We start from the raw sequence: 20,351 nt of genomic DNA, 5'->3' as shown, positions 1-20,351 counted from the left end.
ACCTCCCTAAGTTCTTGTTCTATTTCTCTGTTGATTTTATTTTCATCTTCTGATCTGGTTGGATATATTCCTGGGAAGTAGAGAGAAGGTGGTTGGCTTGTGACTTGACCTGGGCTTACCTGGTTGGTTGGCTTTGACTCAACAGTATTTTGGAGTTGACTCTAACTAACTTTGTGAAACTTCCGCCAATCCCTGTTTCTTCAAGGCCTTTATTATTATATTATTGCTTGTTCCTTGCACGCACTCCCTGCAGCATTATGGCCTTTCTTAAGAGGAATCTTGAAATTATGACAAAATACATGAGAAGGCACAGGGATGAAGCTTGCTTGCTTGCTTGCTTCCTTTTGTCCATATTCTGATAACTGTTCCCTGAAGAACCTTAAGCTTTCATGAACAATGTCACTATGAATTGTCTATCCTCTCATTTTGTTCTGTCCACATTCTGTTATCTTTTCATGCCTACCGCAAAAAGTTAGTGTGGTTAGCAAAACTGAAGAGTTATCAGTTTAAATTTCAAGTATTTGAGAATACAGGTTACCTGACTCCAGGTGAAGTACTCTTCCTTATCTAGCACTCAGGTTCTGCATCCATAGGTATCCTAAATTACTGGTTACTAAACTGAGCTGGCTGGAGGCGAGGGATTCCTCTTTGGGATCACAAAAGAGTGAGAGTAGATCATGGTGTGATCTGTGGCATAAGTATGTGCAGGCACTCTCCTTGAAAAATATTTTAAGGATTTGTGTTTTGGTTGATGTCAGAGTACATACTGAGGGTTGTTAAAAGATTCAGCATAGTGAATCTTATGATTTCATGAGTGTAAAAGGATTACTGATGGTGTTATTCTATGGGACGTTTCATGGGAAACTATTTGCTATCTTCTTTTTCTGTAAGGCCAGGTAGAAAACAATCACAAACAAGACCGTTATGGTTTTAGAAAGAGATTTTTTTTTCCATGACAACAAAAAGCATCCACTAAGAAGATCTGAAGGAAGTTAACATGAGAAGTTTATTGGTAATATCAAGAATGATGGAGATAGTGTATTTTCAGATTAATGCTTTTAACTTAGGAAAATTAGAAAAGTCACATTCAAATAATATTCTTAAAGACACTGGGGAATCACTGAGGCATTTCAGGGGCATAAAACCCACAGAAAAGCAGACAAGTGTCATTTGTAGCCAGGCAGTGTTGAGTCCCAAAGTCACATCTGACAGCCAGGCCAGAGGCTTTTCATCACGGCTCCACTTTGCTGCCTGACATTTCCAGGGTTCCCTGAGGACAGCTGCTTCCACAATCATCCTCCTCAGGGGTGTCCTGAAGAGCCCTCTGTAGAAGCAGCTTGAGGGTCTGCTTCTTAAGCTGCTGCCTAAAGGCACCAACGAAGAAGTAAATGATGGGGTTGGCGCAGCTGTTAACAGAGGACAGGACAACTGACAGCAGATACACACCAAAAGACAGTGTATTGAAATCAATCTTAATCCAGATTAACAGGAACCAGTGGATGCCAAAGGGCATGCCACAGAGGAGGAAGACCAGCACCGTGAGCAGGATGGTCATGTAGAGCCTGGTCAGCTGCATCTTCTGGGAGCCACATAAGAGTCTGGACAGCAGGGCCAGGCTGGCCCCAAAGAGAGTCAGAAATAAAAAAATCAGGCATGCTGTGTTGAGAAAATTCGATGCCAGACATGAGTTATTCTCATATTTTTTATCCAGGAAGCCACAGTGATACCTGTTGAGGATGCTCAACAGCAGGGACAGGACCCAGAGCACAGCACACATGACAGTAGATGTGTGCTTTGGGCGGCGGCAGCGGTACCAGATGGGGCACAGGACCGACAGGCAGCGCTCGATGCTGATGGCGGTGAGCATGCTCAGGCCTGCGATGTAGGGGAACATCATCACAGTGGTAAAGCAGGGGAGGAAGATCGTGTTAGGATAGAAAAACTTGACGAGCACCAGCACGGAATCTATAATGTGGCAGCAGAGGAAGAGGAAGTCGGCTCCCGCCAGGTTGAGGATGTAGACCGAGAAAGCGTTCCTGCGCATGCGGAAGCCCAGGAGCCAGAGCACAATTGCATTTCCCGCCAGTCCAACGAGGGCGGAAATGACGATGGCCACGTTTGGGATCAGGATCATTTTGTTGAAAGTTCCAGGAACGGTCCCTTCCTTTTCATTCATTGGTGTGAGTTCCGTCCCCCAGGCTGAGATGTTTGGGTTTGTGCTCGGAAACACTCCACTGGTGCTCCTGGGAACACAAACCAGACGTTAGCACCTGCTGCATGATTACTGTTCTAGGACCACCCTGCTACGTGGAAAGCACCGTCAGACTGTTACAGAGGAGGAAAGAGAGACTTTCCGAGGTTGAGTGACTTATCAAAGTCCAGGGAGTCCTGGAACCTGGATACAAACCGGTTTCTGGCTTACTCTAAAGTCTAGACTCTCTGCACTAGACTCTCTTCTCTATTGACACTGGAAAAATTTTATGATTCTAATACCCCCAATCAAAATGCTTTATCTAAGGTCCTGAACCCCACTGTTCTGGGCCAGAGGTTTTTTTTTTTTTTCTTAGTGCAGGAATTCAGAGAGAAACAGGTGATCATGACACCCAATGACTAAGAGTGTTCCATCTAAGGAGAGGAAAGAAAATCTTAAGTTTTAGGGCCATGGGGAATGTGAGCTCTTGCTAGGACAGGTGTGAGGATGGCTGAGCCTGATGAGCTAGAAATGGCTCAAAGTATCAGTAGAGACGGATGCTCGGACCCACTGTTTGTATTCCTAGCATCTTACTTGATGTGGAGCATACTATGTATCATATTTATTCAATGAATAAATGCAGAGCCTAATAGTATTGAAGACTTTGGTTAAATGAGAATACATTAAAATGTATAGGGACACAAATCTATATTAAGATGAAGGAAATTTCATTCATCATCATTCTTTTTGTGGACATCTCTGAGCATGTTTAGAAGAATTACCTACATATGCTCAAATAACTGAAAGTATGGGTAGGGGTTGTGTTTGAGCTGAATTTCTCATCAACACCAAGAAGAAGATAGATTTGCAGGACAAACAATCCCTGGCCTCCCACACTGTGATTTTGGACCCTAAAGTTCCACCCTTTTAATCAGTCCTTGGGATCCACCACCATTGTGTATTGATTACACATGTGAGCAGGCAGAGCAGAAGAGTAATTTCCAAGTGATCCAAGATGACAGCTAGAATTGTGGATTAAAAAACAGTGTAGCATATATAAACTCCAGAAACAGAGGAAGAGAAACAAATTAAACAGGGAAAAAAGACAGGTGTGTGGAAGTCAGTTAGAAACAGATATGAGAATCCAGAAGCCCTTTCCTGCCTCACAAAGGCACTCATGACTTCAGAATCCAGAGGATTTATAGGGGCAAGAAGCCTCCAAATGGAAAGAGGATGCACTATCTTCCAAGGATCCAGGACTGAATGGATCACATCCATCATGTGCTTTTGTGGAGACACAGCTTCCATATCCCTGAATGGCCAGAAAAGTTGTGGGAGGAAAACCAGAACCCGTGTTATTTCCACTCAGGGATCTTAGCAGTAGGTACATTTGTCTTTAGGGCGTGATATATTTGTCTTCTTCATAAAATCAGAGGCTCAGTAAGGAATGAGTCATGATGGACTTGTTCACCAGTCAATGAACTCTGTGTGCCTTGAAGACCATCTATTATACTATCCTCACTTAACGCAGGAAGAAACTGAGACTTTAATAGACAAAGGGATTTTCTGAGATTACAGTAAGAAGAACCTTCCAACACCAGCTCCTGGACTCCTGAAGCCCTTTCCAAGTTTTTTTTTTTCCACTGTCTTTTCTCATATCATTTATTATTTCTGAGAAGCTTTCAAAATATTTTCATGTGAGCAGAGAATCTGAGAGATAGTCAATTGCTGTAGAAACTGCTAATTTTCTTCAATATCTATTCTCCCCTTCTGTCACATAATATTTCTAAGAGGTTTAAATCAGAAAAGGACCCCATTTCCCAGTCTTTCTTAATGTTGATAATGCCTTGTGACTAGGTGCTAACCAATGGGAGATGATCAGAAATGATATAACTGATATAACCAAATCCTGGGTCACAGGATTAATAGAAGTAGATAGTCTTCCTTTTTTCCTTCCTTGTTCTTTCTCTCTCTCTTTCTTTCTTTCTTTTGGTACTGGGGATTGAACTCAAGGGCACTTAACCACTGAGCCACATCCACAGTCCTATTTTTGTATTTTATTTTGAGACAGGGTCTCACTGAGTTGCTCAGCACCTCATTGTTGCCAAGGCTGGCTTTGAATTTGCAATCCTCCTGCCTCTGCCTCCAAAGTTGCTGGGATTACAGGATTATGCCACTGCACCCAGCCTCCTTCGTCTTTCTTTAGGGTAAATCCTGATGTGGCCTGGAACCATATAGGACAACTAGGCTAAGGATACTTTCTAGGGATAGTGAAGCAGCAATTTAGAAGGAATTCTGATGTCTGATGCCTTGGAGCCTCCAGCTCAAGGCTGCCCTTTCACTCTTCTGTTTAAGTCATTATTATAATTGGCTCTGTTAGAGCAGTCAAACTAAAATTCTGAATAGTTTTTTGTGAGTTTAATATAGTCTTTATGGGACAGTCAGGGGTCTGACCTTTTGCTCCCAGTAATAATTCTCTGACTTGTTCCAGAGGCCTGGGTTTCAATCTCATATCCGGTGGCCTTGTGGGTGAAGGGCAAGTTTTCATGTTTCCAGGTTATGGCTGAGCCTATGAAGGGAGGGTCATTCTGCCTGTGTTAAGTGATTTTTTTTTTTTTAGTTTTAGTATTAGAGCGATTCCTTCTGCTTAATTCAAATATTTCTCAAATATTCTTTTATTTCTCAAATATTCTTTTCTCAAAAATGCACTTGCATTTTCTAGTAACAGAACTTTTGAACAAGTTCTTTATTTGATCTTAGGTATTTGTTCAGTGGAATAGAAATACAAGTACTTTCAAACACCCATCTAACCAATTAACATAGAGAAACACTTTCCAAAATACATCTTTAAGGATTCACAGACCTTTTCACTTGCCCTTGCAGATTTTTTTTTTTTTTTTGTGATTTATAAGTAAAATGACATTCTGTTAATTTGCAATTTTGCCTGCATGGATTCTTTCTTAATTTATATTTTCAAGTTTTTAAAAAAGATTTACGAAGGAAGCACATGCATTTTGGAAAATCATTCTAATTTGTCAGAATTAATGTAGAGTAAATTGAGGCAGTCACCACATTTTTAAATATTTCTCTCTGTTCAAGAAAGCCTGATGATTATCCTTGCTAGCTCTTTCCTTTGTACACAAATAGGTACTAATTATCATACTATTTAATAAAAGTGGGATCCTACTATACACCTTGTGTAACCTGTAATTTTCAAAGAACAGTATATATGTTTACAGTTTAACTGTAAACTGGAAATGAAGCATTATTTTAAAGTGAAAAAAAGCTTACTCTCTAATGAATAAGGCGTATATTTTCCCCTTAGACCTTGCATTGGCAATGACAGGGCTTCTTCTATCTGATTATCCTCTCCTGCGGCTGCAGCTACAGTTATGACCGTTTTCTCTGTAGCACCCGCTCTTTCCTTTGTCCCTATTTCCAATCTGAAGGTGGAAATAGTATCTCACATTGCTTGCCTTAGGGTGCTTCACAATGCATTGTAACCTCTAAATTCTGCCCAACTCAGTAAATAGTCCCTTCTTGAAATATTCCTCAGTTATTAGAGTTTTGTCCATCTGTTTTCTTCTTTAGACCTTTCAGATGCATACTGTAGAATAATTTTGAAAAGGAGGTAAAACAATAAAACCTGGGTTCCTAGCAGCTCATGCAATGCTTACATGTCACCTTGTTCCTACGTACATGGAAGAATTGACAATTGTACCATGAAAGCAGATTCAATGTGTTGAACTGAGTTTGTTAATAATTTTGTTGAGGAGTTTTGTATCTATGTTTATCAAGAATATTGGCCTATAGTTTTCTTTTCTTGTGATGTCTTTTTCTGGCTTTAATGTTAAAAAAACTTTGAAAGTCTTCCCTTCTCTTCTACTTTTTGGAAAAGTTTGTGGAGAACTGGTATGAATTCTTATAATGTGTGGTCTAATTCAGCAGATGGGAGACTTTTATTATGGCTTCAATCTTCTCACTCATCATTGATATGCTCAAATTTTGTATTTCTTCATGATTCAGCACTAGTCGGTTGTGCATGTTTAGGAATTTATTCATTTTTTTCTAGTCTACCCAATTTTGGGGCATATATTTCTTTACTGTAGCCTATTATGATCCTTTGTATTTCTTTGGTATCAACTGTAATATCTTCTTTTTTTGTCTTGTTCATTTCAGTCTTCTCTCTTTTTTCTTAGTCTAGCTAAGGGTTTGTCAATTTTGTTTCTTTTGTTTTTTTATTTTTTGTCTTTTTAAAAAAGTTTTAAATCTTTTTGAAGAGTCAACTCTTTATTTTGTCGATTTTTGTATTGTTTTGTCATCTATTTCATTTATTTTATCTTTGGTCTTTATTATTCCTTTCATCTACTACTACTATGTTTGGTTTGTTCTCATTTTTCTAGTTCCTGAGGTGCAATGATAGGTTATTTATTTGAGACCTTTCTACCCCCTCCACCCCTCCTGCTTTTGAGATGGGGTCTTGCTATTTTGTTTCTCAGGCTGTTTTTGAACTCAGGTGGTCAAATAATCCTCCTGCTCAGCTTTCAAGTGGCTGAGACTGAGGACAGGCACCATGGTGCCTGGTTCTTTCTCCATTACGGGTCTATTGATCTAAATTCCCCTCTTATTGCTTCTTCTATATTCCATAAGTTTTGGTATGTAGTGTTTTATCATTTGTTTCAAGAAATTGTTCAATTTTCTAATCTCTAATCTATTGGTTGTTCAGGAATAAGTTGTTCAATTTATATCTTTTTGTATGATTTTGAAAGTTTTCTTGTTTTTGATTTCTAGTTTTATTGAATTATGATAGGAATCGATATTAACATAATATTATTTCAATTTAAAAATATTTGTTGAGACATGTTTGCAGCCTACCATATGATCCATCCTGGAGAATGGTCCAAGTGCCATTTAGACAATTTTTTGTTCTGCAGATATGGATGGAATGTTCTGTAAGTAGGCCCAATAGGTCTAGAGTATAACTTAACTTTGGTGATTTGGTAATTTATGGAGAAGATTGAAGCTGCAATAAAAGTTTCCCATCTACTGAGTTAGACCACACATTATAAGAATTCATACTAGTTTTCCACAAATTAATTTTGGTATCTGTTAGTACTGTGTCTGAATGATTTGTTCATTATTGGAAGTGACATGTTAAAGTCCATTCCCTTATTGCATTTAAGTCTATCTTTCCTTTTAGGCCTACTAATTTTGCTTTAATATATTTTATCTTCCAATATTGGGTGTATATATTGATAATTATTATTTCCTGTTGCTGAATCGACCCCTCTAAATTGTATATGACTTTCCATGTTTTTTTTTTTCTCTTTCTCTTTCTTTGTTTGCTTTGAATTTAAAGTCTACTTTATCTGATAGAACCATGATCACTCCTGCTTTCTTTTGGATTCCATTTGCATAAAATATAATATTTGCATAGATCTTTTAAAAATACATTTAATCACTCTATGTGTTTTTATTGGAGAATTTAATCCACTTATGTCTAAGGTAATTACTGGTAGACAAGGTGTTACTACTGACATTTTGTTACATTTTTTTTAAAGTTTTTTTTTTTTGTAGTTACTTGCTTTCTTTCCCCCTTTCTTACAGTCTTCCTGGGGGATTAAGTGATTTAGTCTAATATTATGCTTTGATTACTTGCTTATTATATTTGGTGTATCTGTTATAGACTATTGCTTTAATGTTATCATGGGGCATATAAAACATATTTTGATTATCATAAGCTATTTAAAAATGATAGAAACATAATGTTGATCCTAAAATTGGGAAAAGAAAAACATACTACTAATAAAAAACTTAATGCCTTAAACCAGACTCAGAAAGTCAAGGAAAAAATATTTTCTATCATATGTAGAAGCTAGACCAAAATAAGGATAAAGAGGTAGGGGAATGGAAATCCCATAAAAATAGAAGGGAGATCAGGGTAGCAGAGGAAGAGGGTTGATGGGGAGTGAGGTGGGACAAGAAAAGAGAGGAACAGTAGAATGAATTGACCAAATTATGCTGTATACATATATAAATATACCATAGTGAATTTCACCTCTATGTATATCTATAAAGCACTAATTAAAGAGAAATCTATAAATAAATAGAAGGAAGACCAGTAGAGTAGAGGAAAGGCAACAGGGAGAGGGAGGAGGGGATGTACTAGGGACTGAAGTGGAGCAAATTATATTCAATTCTTGAATGATTATGTCAAAATGAACCATTTTATTATGTATAACAACAATACACTAATAAAGACATTAAAGATTTTACACTTGGGGCTGGGATTGTGGCTCAGCCGTAGAGCACTCGCCTAGCACAGGCAGGACCTGGGTTTGATCCTCAGCACCACATAAAAATAAAGGCATTGTGTTGTGTCCATCTACACCTAAAAAAATAAATATTTTTAAAAAGGATTTTACCCTTGAGATAGATTCCTTCCCCTATTGCAACTTTTTGTGTTCAATTTTACATCTTTCTGTATTGCCTACCTCTTATTATATTAATTTAATTATTTTAAAATTATTTTGTTTTTAGTCTCTATGGTAAAGATATGAATGGTTTACTCACTATGTTTATAATAGTATTCAAATTCAATGTTTTGAAATTGTCTGTATAATTACTCTTACCAGAGAGTCCATAATTTCCAGTGTTTTCTTCTTATACATTAGCATCCCTTCCTTTCAGCGTGAGGAACTCTCTTAAATATTTCTTGCAGGGCAGATTTGGTGGTGATAAATTATCTCAGCTTTTGATGATCTGGGAATGCCTTTATCTCTTCTTCATTTCCAAAAGGTAGCTTCGATATATATTCTTGGTTGGTAGTTTTTTTTTTCCCTTTGGAACTATGAAAATATTATCTTACTGTTTCCTGGCCTGTCATGTTTCTTAGAAGTCTTCTGTAAGGCAAACTAGAACATCATTATTTGTTGTTTCTTTTCCCTTGGATCATTGAGAATCCTATCTTTTCCTTTAACTTGGAAGCTTGGCAATGTCTTGGGGTTACTTTGTTGAGTTGAATCTAACTGGTGACCTCTGACCTTACTGTACTTGCATATTTGTATCCATCTCTAGGTTTGTGAAGATTTCTGTTATTATGTGTTTGAATGAGCTTTTTAACTCTTTGACATTCTCATGTCCTTCTTTAGTCCCAATAATCCACATGATTATTTTTAAATGCTGTCTCAAATTTCTCATAAGCTTTCTTTATTCCTCTTCATTAATTTTGCTTTTTTCTCCTTCAACTATATATTGTCAAATAGACAATCCTTGAGTTTATTAATTCTTGTTCTGTTCCACCTACTCCAATGGTGCCATCTATTGTGTTTAAATTTTACTTAGCATACTTTTCACCTTAAGTATTTGTTTAAGTTTAAAAAAATTACTCCAACCCCTCTGTTGTCTGATGGAACACTGACTTTTTCCTCTGTTTTCTTGAAGCTCATTTTCTTTAAGCCCCCAAATCTCTTTTATTGGAAGGAAGGGGCCTCTGGGATGGGCCTGGGGCCCTCACGGCTTGTTCATTGGCACTGCCTCCAGAATCCTGAGGCTTCACCACATCTGGAAACTGCAGGCTACAGAAGGGCTCCACGTGCAGAGACTCAAAGGCATCCTCTGCCAGAAGGTCAGCTCCACCAAGGCTGGGCCGTGAAGATGGTGATCTTGTGGTGCCAGATCACGAAGAACACGTCCATCTCAGGATCACATTCTGACATGGCTGCACTCTACCCCGTTCCAGCAGCCCACATGCTGTTTACGTTTCTTAAAACGGCTGTTTTGAATCCTCTGTTCTTATATATGAGCCAGCCCATGTTGGTTATTGTAGGGTCGCTTTCTGGAATCTTAACTTCATTCATTTGGTGAAAGCATGGTTTCCTGAGATTTGTATTTTATTGGTGCTGGAGATTAAACTTGAGGAGTTGCACATTGCTAAGCACACTCTCTACCCACACTCATCCCTGAAAGTTCTTGATTCTTCTTCAAGTACTATATGATATGCACATTGAAGGACTGGGTATTTATTCTAGTGTTAACTGACTTTGTGTCTGTCCTTCCACAAATAAGAAGGCTGCTTATTTTCTTTATGCCTGTGGTCTCTTCTACAGTTTAACCACTAGATGGCGCCCTAACTCCATACTTGTGGTAATTTTGTTGCTGACATGTTGTCAATATCTCACCACTAGAGGGTGCCTCACTTCCCATTTTATCCCAAATCCACAATTGATGAGTTCTTCAAATGAACCAGGAGACTGTCCAAAAAGTGTAGTTTCTCTGCCTGATGCCCCAGTAGGAGCACATATCTTGACAGTCACTAGCACTTGGTCAGACATGCTGTGCCAGACCTGGGCTTCACCATAGAGGGACTAGATTTATGCTTCAATGAAACAACTTGGCATCTAACTCTTTTTTCTTCCCCCAATCAGAAAATTACACTCTCTTTATTGATTGCTTGGGATTGAGGAAGGGAAGGAGTGGGAAGTCCTGTGGCACACAATGCTGTGTCATATTTAGGGCCCACAGCACATAAAGACCACTATAGCCCAGGCTACGACCATGACCCATGCTGCTACAGGCTGCCTGCTGCTGTGGTAAACTCATGGCTGAGATACCTACAACCATCCACAGTGATGCTGGCCTGGACATAGTTCCAATCAATGGGGTCACATAATTTTCTACCCAGCAATGGGGCAGGTCCAGAGGCCCTGTCTATGAGCACTGACCTGGGATCAGGTACCATTAGGATCTTCCCAGTATTAAGTGTCCCTGGCCCAACACTGTTCCAAGGCAAAGTCCTATGCTTCACCCTGTCTTAAACCTCAGTGGATAGAGTTTTGCTCCATCCATGCAGCCTGAGGTTGGGGGAAGACTCATACTAAGCTGAATCACACCTAAGTGTCACAGCTGCGAGGACTGGCACATTCTTGGAAGTGCACCCTGGGCCCACGCTGAGGCTAGGGATGATGCAGATTAAAACAAGTCTGTCTCTCTAGGGCACAGGTCTCCGGCTGGTGTCTGAGCAGGTCTAGAAACACTGGCTTGGGGGAGAAAGGCATTTTTACTCTGCTTGCTGCTAGGTCTCCCTGCAGTGTGTCTGGCACTGAACATTAAGGCAAAGTCCTGTGCTCACTTTCCTGCCCTACCTCCTGCAGGTAGAATCTTGTTCTACGATGTGCTATCTAAGGTTGGAGTATGAATGGTGGAGACAGTCCTTTGGGCATCAGGCTAATGCACATCCAGAGAGTCAGTTCTTGGACAATGACCTGGGGGCGGGGCTGTGTGGCTCTCCTTGGCACCATCTTTCACTGTGATGGGCCTGATACTGGGTTTCAAATCTAAGGCTTGGATTTAATTCCCTTCCCCTCCCTCAAGCAGTGGGCATCTCTCTCCACAGTGAGCTACTCATAATTGATCTGGGCAACTGGCAACTGTTTCCTTCTGGTGCAATGTTTCTTATTATTATGCTAAATTTAGGCAGTAGGACTCTTCCTTAACTCTTGTGAAGGTACTTTGGTGAATGAAGAGCGGTTGAAATTGATGTCTCTCTGGGGAGATGATCACTTCTCAATCATCAATCTGCTCCCACACCTCATTTGATTATTTTATCCTTACGTTCTTGAAGTTCATTGACCTTTCTAAAGAGGACTGTTCTGAATTTTTTTTCCCCCTGACATTTCATAGATTTCCCTTTGTTTAAGGTCCATCCCCCCCCCCTTTTGCTAGTCCTGATCTACTGAGTCTTTGTAAGCTTTGTATTATATTTTGATGTTTGTATATTTGTGGAGACCTTTGTATTTTGTTCTTTACTGGTTCTATGGCAGGGATAGAATTTTACTATGTGGTATAGACTATGATATTAAAAAAATTTTTTTAGATGTTAATAGACCTTTATTTTATGCATTTATTTATATGCAGTGTTGAGAATTGAACCCAGTGCCTTATGTATGTTAGGCAAGTGCCCTACCACTGAGCCACAACCCCAGCCCTAGACTATGATTTTGAAGGGCAGTTTCTGATGACCCTTGGCTGGCAGAGAATTCTTTCAATTTGTCTAGATGGCTGGGCTATTGCCTTTGCTCTGAATTTGGGCAGGGCATTAGACTGTCTCTTATGTGGCAAGACCACTGGCTGAGATTTGCAATCAGGCTGAGCTACAGAATGTGCGCTGCAACTGTCTCTGATCTGGCTGGACCACACAGTGTATTCCCTGGTCAGAAAGTTCTACTGTTTGAGTCACCAGTTGGACAAGTTTGCAGGAGAAGCCCTAAGGTTAAATGGATGAAGATGGACCCTAATTAACAATCTTGGTTAGCAGCTTTGAATGTCCCACTGTCAAGTCTGAGAGCACCCAAGTCACCAGGAGGGAGATCACACAGATCTCCTGTGTCTTTTCCTGTGGGTCATAGGGCTCCCTGAATGCTCCACCCCATTGTGGACTGAGAGGAAAGACACAGCAGCAACTTTACAGAAATAAGATCTTGATAAAGTCTTACCTTTCCTCCATTCTCTTGCTGGATGTGGCAAGCTGGCCTGTGTCGATGGAAGGAGCCTCCTGGGATTGTCAGTCGATAAAGGATACTTTCTGCCCCTGAGATGTGCCTTCAGGAGCCGGAGGGAACTTAGGTGCTGTCTGTCTTCTCAAGATACTGGGCAGCCCTGTGGTTTTCTGCGCGAAGACTTCCCTGTGAGCGTGTTGAGTCCAGTTGCATCACGTTTGTCGTCACGTGATGTTTCTCAACATGTGGTCTGACTCTCCTCCTACTTCTCAACCTCTATCCGTGACCACCTCATTCTGCCCTCCTTCCTGTAAGTGACGGTTGTCCGAAGCTTCTTGCTGCCTCCTGACAAGCAGTGCCAAGAAAAGTGAGCCATTCTGGGAAGCCTTCTAACTCAGAGCAAAGCGCACACTCCTTAGCTGTCACTCAAGGCCCTCCGTGGCCTGGCCCTTTCTTTCTTTTGTCATAGCAGTAAGGTGTGCATGTTTACAATTTCTTTCAAATGACGCAGAGCATATCAAATAAGCGGTGACTATCTTCCTAAGTCCCATTCTCTAGAAGCAACAACTTGTTAAGGGTTTGTCCTTAAATCATTTAATAGTTAAGATTATAGTTTCGAACTGTAAATATTTGTTTCCACATTAACATTCATTTCTTAACATGTGTATAAATTGCTTCTTCTCACCAGATATGAGGAAGTTGGCACATACCAGCCACATTGAGTCCTAAGAACAGGTGTGGAGTGAGTGACAGATGGATATAACCAGATAGGGTTTTGTTTGGTAAATTGGCAATGAGGACTGTAGCAAGGGGGTAGGACGTGTGTGCAAGGTAGTGATTGTATGGTAGGTTCTGGAATCTGAAGGTGGCCAGGATGGAGGTGAGGCAGTGATGGTCAGTGAGCCATGGAGGTGAAGAGACTGACCCAATGTGGATGGAGTGGATTGATCATTGGAGATGAGGCTCTAGGGAAAACCTATCTGCAGATCAGAGGTGAGGGTCAGACAGGGGGAACTTGAAACTGAGACTTTGGAGGTCACACCAATGTGAGTGATGATAAAATGCAGGACTGGATGGTTAGATCGGGGTGGATGACCAGGGTAAAGGAAGGCATGTCTAGAAGATGGAGAAGTTATGAACTTCTATGTGGACATCAGAATCACCACAAATGAGGACAGTCTTAATGCTGGAGAAGTCTATAAACTAGGCACTTAGGCCATAAAATAATATAGTCAACATTTATATGCCCTTCAGTGACTTTAAGCATATATTAAAATTTTATCTTATTTGCCATTGATTTCTCTTTTAAAAATGAATCGACAAGACTACGTATAACACCAACGACCCAGTCTTGCATCACTTCTCTCTCAGTGGCTGTTCAAGATTCTCACATATGACAGGATGTTAGAAATATAAGTTTAACTAAAGACCAAGAGACCATAGAAAACACATTTCAAAAGAGTCCCAGTATGACTTGCAGAATTTAATAACAAAGTTTCTAAAAAAATCCATTCACAACTGTTCAAACATCCTTCATATGGGAGATTCAAAAGATTAAAAGTTTAAGTTTTACATGAGGACTAAAATATTAATTTAATTTAAAGATGAATCACACCACCCCTCCTCATGGGTTTCCTCATAATGGAAAAAATTCTTAGCAAAAGCTACGTAAGTGATGAAATCATGCCCTAGTGCTGATCTTCATGACACTACACAGGCGGAGCTGATGACATCACATCGGAGCACTCTGCTGGAACAGGACATTCTGTTTTCTCCCATCTGCAGGTCACTCTCACCTGCAGCTAAGCTCTACTGCAGCATTTGGAAATTGATACAGAATCTGCTCAGTGCTGGAGTCAGGAGAGTATTTGATCTAGAGTCAGGGAACCTGCATTCTGTGTAGTAAACTATGTTAAAAAAGTCATCAACATATTTGGTTGAAAAAAATTTAAAACTAAGGATGGTATTTTCATATATGTGTGTGTGTGTGTGTATATATATATATATATATATATATATATATATATATATATATGTATGTATTTTACTGTCACCTGAATACTTAGAATTCAATTGTAAGTTCCCCATGCTGAGGGTAAATCTGAGGGGCAGCCTCAATGTCTGTGGTCCACAGGGACTTGCTGTGTTGTTACAGCAACTCATTGTGGACCATTTCTTCTACTTGAGTTCTTTGTGGAATGAGTGATCCCTGGTACCCAAGAGTCCTGAATTCTATACTGACCTAATTTTAATGAAGATAAATGACGTACCTACGGAAGGGTCAGTTGTTTTTAATTCTGTCCCCATGAGGACTGACGATTAGAATGAGAGAAAGTCACAGCCAGAACAAATGGTGCCCAATTGTGAGGTGAAAGTTGTCTTCCCAAACCTAATTCATCTTAAAACTCTTAATAATTGTTTTCCAAGATATTTTCCACTTTGAAATCAACAATGAGATTGCAATATCAAACAGGGACGTGTGTTCCACATGTTTCTAGACTTTACATTGGTCTAGATAAGAGCTAAATAAACGTTGAGTTTTAAGGGGAAAGACATGATTTTCATAACCAGAATCCAACGCCTACCTGCCACCATGTTAAGGACAAATGTCACCAGAGGGCTTTTCATAAACCCACTGGACTGGTTGTATGTAGTCAGAGATGTTATCTTTAAGGACAATATTTTCCAAAAGATTGGACAATCTAATGGATCTACAGACTCATTCACAGACCAGAAGATGCTTCCCAAAGGAACATAGCCTCTGGTCAAGTTTGCAGGGCAGTGTTCACTCACAAACCCACACCTGACAACCAAGTCAGAGGCCCCCTGTCTCTGCCCCACTCTGCTTCCTACATCTCCAAGGTTTCCTGGGAATAAAAATCTCCTCCTCTGCAAGTGTCCTGTAGAGTACTCTGGAGAAGCATCTGGAGGGTGTGCTGCTTTAGCCACTGCCTAAAGGAGCCAAAGAAGAATTAAATGATGGTGCTGGCTCAGCTGTTTCAGGGCAGGATAAACACAATGCAATGAGGTCACAAAAAATGAAATGTACTCAGTTTGAACTCACAACCCAGGGAGGCTTTGGATGCCATCAGGCAGGTGGCAAGAGAGGAAGGTTGGGACCCGACAAGAGGGTCCCATAGAGTTGGCCATTTTCGTCCCCTGGAACCACACAGGAACCTGACTATCAGGGTAACTGGCTCTAGAGAGAACCACAAATAAGAATATCCATAGGTCATAGGAACAAAACCAGCATGGTACTGGCACAAAAACTGGCACACAGACCAAGAGAATAGAATAGAAGACCTGGAAATAAACCCATGCATATGCAGCCATCTGATTCCAGACAAAAGTTACCAAAATTATACATTGGAGAAAATAGTCTTTTCAGTAAATGGTGCTGGGAGACTGGATATTCACAAGAAGATAGAAAGTCAATCTCCATCTCTCATCCTGTACACAAATCAACTCAAAATGGACCCAAGACCTTAATGTAAGATCTGAAACCTTGAAACCATTAGAGGAAACATAGGGAGAACACTCTAAGATATAGGCACAGACAGCAATTTCCAAAACAGAACTCTAGTAGCTTGAGAAATAAGAGCAAGAATTGACAAATGGGATTACATCATATCAAACAGTTTCTGCACAGTAAAGGAAACAGCCAACAGAGTGAAGAGACAATGTGCAGAATGGAGAAAATCTTTGCTCTTTCATCTGGATGTCTATCCAGAATATACGAAGAACTTTGAAAAACTTCACAGACACTTTACAGAAGAAATACAATCACTCAACAAGTAATATGAAAAATGTTCAACATCACTATCAATTAGAGAAATGCAAATCAAAACTACTATAAGATTTCATTTCACTGCAGTCAGAATGGCCATTATACAAGCAACAATAAATGTTGCTGAGCATGTGAGGAAAAAGGCACACTCATACGTTGTTGGTGGGACTGTGAATTGGTGTAACTATTATGGAAAGCAGTATGGAGATTCCTCAAAAAACTTGGAATGGAACCCCCATTTGATCCAGCTATCCCATTCCTAGGTTTATACCCAAAGTACTTAAAATCAGCATACTACAGGGACACTGCCACATCAATATTTATAGTAGCTCAACTCACAATAGCTAAACTATGGAAGCAACCTAGGTGTCCTTCAAAAGATGACAATTTAAAGAAAATGGGGGTATATATATACACAATGGAATATTACTTAGCCTTAAAGAAGAATGGTATTTTGGCATTTGCTAAGTGAAATAAGCCAGTCCCCAAAAACCAAAGGCTGAATGTTTTCTCTGATATGTGAATGCTTATAAGTAATAATGGGGGTCTAGGGAAGAATGGAGTTTCTTTGGATTAGGCAGAGGGGAGTGATGAGGGGGGAGAGGGTGTGGGGGTAGGAAGGAAGGTAGAATGAATCAGACATTATTACCCCTATGTGCATTATGACTACACTACCAGTGTGATTTTACATCATGTACAACCAGAAGAATGAGAAGCTATGCTCTATTTATGTATGATGTGTTAATGTGCATTCTACTGTCATGTATAACTAATTAGAATAAACATAAAAACAACAACAACGAAAACAAAACACCAAAAAACAAAAAACACTTACCATCACCTTTTGTCCCCCGCCTCTCCATCATGTCTCGCCAGGCTTCTTGAGCTTTGACAACCCAGCCAAGGCACAGACTACCATCCAGGCCATGAATGTCTTCACCAGAGAATGGGAAGAGGCTCAAGTGCAGCTGAAGCAGCAAAGACACCAATGACCTGTACTGAGCTCAGGTGGGGGCACCCCCTAGGGGAAAGCAGGGCTCACACAGGGCAGGATGCTGAGCTGGCTACATTAAAAAACAAACCTCGCCTCCACTCTCTATTATAAATGAGAACTGTTTTTTAGGGATTGGCTAGCTTCACTAAGCATAATCTGCTCTAGTGCCATCCATTTCCCTGCAAATTCCATGATTTGTCATTTTTTTAGTGTTGCGTAATACTCCATGGTGTATAAATGCCACATTTTTTTTTATCCATTCATCTATTGAAGGGCATCTGGGTTGGTTCCACAGTGTAGCAATTGTGAATTGTGCTGCTATGAACATCGATGTGGCAGTATCCCTGTAGTATGCTCTTTTAAGGTCTTCAGGGAATAGTCCGAGAAGGGCAATAGCTGGGTCAAATGGTGGTTCCATTCCCAGCTTTCCCAGGAATCTCCATACTGCTTTCCAAATTGGCCGCACCAGTTTGCAGTCCCACCAGCAATGTACAAGAGTACCCTTTTCCCCACATCCTCGCCAGCACTTGTAGTTGTTTGACCTCATAATGGCTGCCAATCTTACTGGAGTGAGATGGTATCTTAGGGTGGTTTTGATTTGCATTTCTCTGACTGCTAGAGATGGTGAGCATTTTTTCATGTACTTGTTGATGGATTGTATGTCCTCCTCTGAGAAGTGTCTGTTCAGGTCCTTGGCCCATTTGTTGATTGGGTTATTTGTTATCTTATTGTCTAATTTTTTGAGTTCTTTCTTTGATATAATGAGAGCAACTAAGAACAGAGCAGGGAGGAAGAGCAGGAAGAAAAGATTAACATTAAACAGAGACATGAGGTGGGAGGGAAAGGGAGAGAAAAGGGAAATTGCATGGTAATGGAGGGAGACCCTCATTGTTATACAAAAGTACATATAAGAGGTTGTGAGGGGAATGGGAAAATAAACAAGGAGAGAAATGAATTACAGTGGATGGGGTAGAGAGAGAAGATGGGAGGGGATGGGAGGGGGGGATAGTAGAGGATAGGAAAGGTAGCAGAATACAACAGTTACTAATAGGGCATTATGTAAAAATGTGGATGTGTAACCGACGTGATTCTGCAATCTGTATTTGGGGTAAAATTGGGAGTTCATAACCAACTTGAATCTAATGTATGAAATATGATATGTCAAGAGCTTTGTAGTGTTTTGAACAACCAATAAAAAAAAGGTTAAAAAAAATAAATGAGAACTGTTGGATGACACCTTTGACTCCTCAGGCAATATCAATCAAGCTGAAGACCCAGACACTCTGTGACTGTAACATTTCTTTTTTTTTTATTTTGAAGCATTTTATTAATATTTAATAATCATGTTACTCCAGAATGATATTTACTAATATTCTCATAAGTGTTGGGAATATTCATGAATAATCCTTCAGTAGATACAGAGGCTGATTGTAGATTCCTTGGATTTTGAACCAGTTTATGATTTGTCACCTAAATTAGTATAAAGCATGTATATTCAAAGTCTGAACGTGTAGCCTGATTTTCTAAGCTGACATTCTTTCAAAGTTTGCTTAACAATGAAACCTTCCATGTGGTTTCGAAGTAATTAAGTTAATCTTGCTTTTAAATCCAACTTCATATAGCTCAGTGTTTTGTATTTTCTTGTTCCCATTAAATTTAACTACAGACTTAACTGCCTTTGACAACACAGTTTCCTAAGGAACAGGGAAAAAAGCAAAAATATATTAATGATAACATGAGCAACTGTAGAATGGTTTTGTATTTGTAGGGTTTTTTTTTGCCAATAAAAACATGTAACATATATTTTTACAAGAAATAACAGTTTTGGGAAATAGTCTCAAGGTATTTTGGTTCTACTCTACATTAGCCTGAATCTTATTATTGGATCATACTATTATTCCCATTGGGTTTAACATTCTTTCTATTTTATATCCATTTCTTCACCATAAGCTATAATATTTCTTTTTTTTTATTGGTTGTTCAAAACATTACAAAGCTCTTGACATATCATATTTCATACATTTGATTCAGGTGGGTTTTGAACTCCCAATTTTACCCCAAATACAGATTGCAGAATCACGTCGGTTACACATCTACATTTTTACATAATGCCATATTAGTAACTGTTGTATTCTGCTGCCTTTCCTATCCTCTACTATCTCCCCTCCCCTCCCCTCCCATCTTCTCTCTCTACCCCATCTACTGTAATTCATTTCTCTCCTTCTTTATTTTCCCATTCCCCTCACAACCTCTTATATGTAATTTTGTATAACAATGAGGATCTCCCTCCATTACCATGCAAATTCCCTTTTCTCTCCATTTCCCTCCCACCTCATGTATCTGTTTAATGTTAATCTTTTCTTCCTGCTCTCCCTGCTTTGTTCTTAGTTGCTCTCATTATATCAAAGAAGACATTTGGTATTTGTTTTTTAGGGATTGGCTAGCTTCACTAAGCATAATCTGCTCTAGTGCCATCCATTTCCCTGCAAATTCCATGATTTTGTCATTTTTTAGTGCTGTATAATACTCCATTGTGTATAAATGCCACATTTTTTTTATCCATTCATCTATTGAAGGGCATCTGGGTTGGTTCCACAGTCTAGCGATTGTGAATTGTGCTGCTATGAACATCGATGTAGCAGTATCCCTGTAGTACGCTCTTTTAAGGTCTTCAGGGAATAGTCCGAGAAGGGCAATAGCTGGGTCAAATGGTGGCTCCATTCCCAGCTTTCCCAGGAATCTCCATACTGCTTTCCAAATTGGCCGCACCAGTTTGCAGTCCCACCAGCAATGTACAAGAGTACCCTTTTCCCCACATCCTCGCCAGCACTTGTTGTTGTTTGACTTCATAATGGCTGCCAATCTTACTGGAGTGAGATGGTA

The 20,351-nt window shown here is 39.7% G+C and overlaps 1 protein-coding gene across 1 annotated transcript; it reads right to left on the bottom strand.

Annotated features, from left to right (window-relative positions):
• Nucleotides 1-983: 983 nt before the first annotated feature.
• LOC114098175 (mas-related G-protein coupled receptor member A-like) lies at nucleotides 984-12,862 on the bottom strand. The gene is made up of 2 exons (XM_027942289.3): nucleotides 12,685-12,862; nucleotides 984-2,243 (listed from the first exon to the last, which is right to left on the bottom strand). Exons 1-2 carry the CDS (start codon nucleotides 12,693-12,695, stop codon nucleotides 1,232-1,234), a joined length of 1,023 nt encoding a protein of 340 aa, XP_027798090.1. The 5' UTR covers nucleotides 12,696-12,862; the 3' UTR covers nucleotides 984-1,231.
• Nucleotides 12,863-20,351: the final 7,489 nt, after the last annotated feature.

This window comes from Marmota flaviventris, chromosome 9 (genome assembly GCF_047511675.1).
Source record: "Marmota flaviventris isolate mMarFla1 chromosome 9, mMarFla1.hap1, whole genome shotgun sequence".
NCBI lineage: Eukaryota > Metazoa > Chordata > Mammalia > Rodentia > Sciuridae > Marmota > Marmota flaviventris.
The sequence above is the reverse complement of the archived record's forward strand: the minus strand, read 5'-3'. Positions and strand labels throughout refer to the sequence as shown.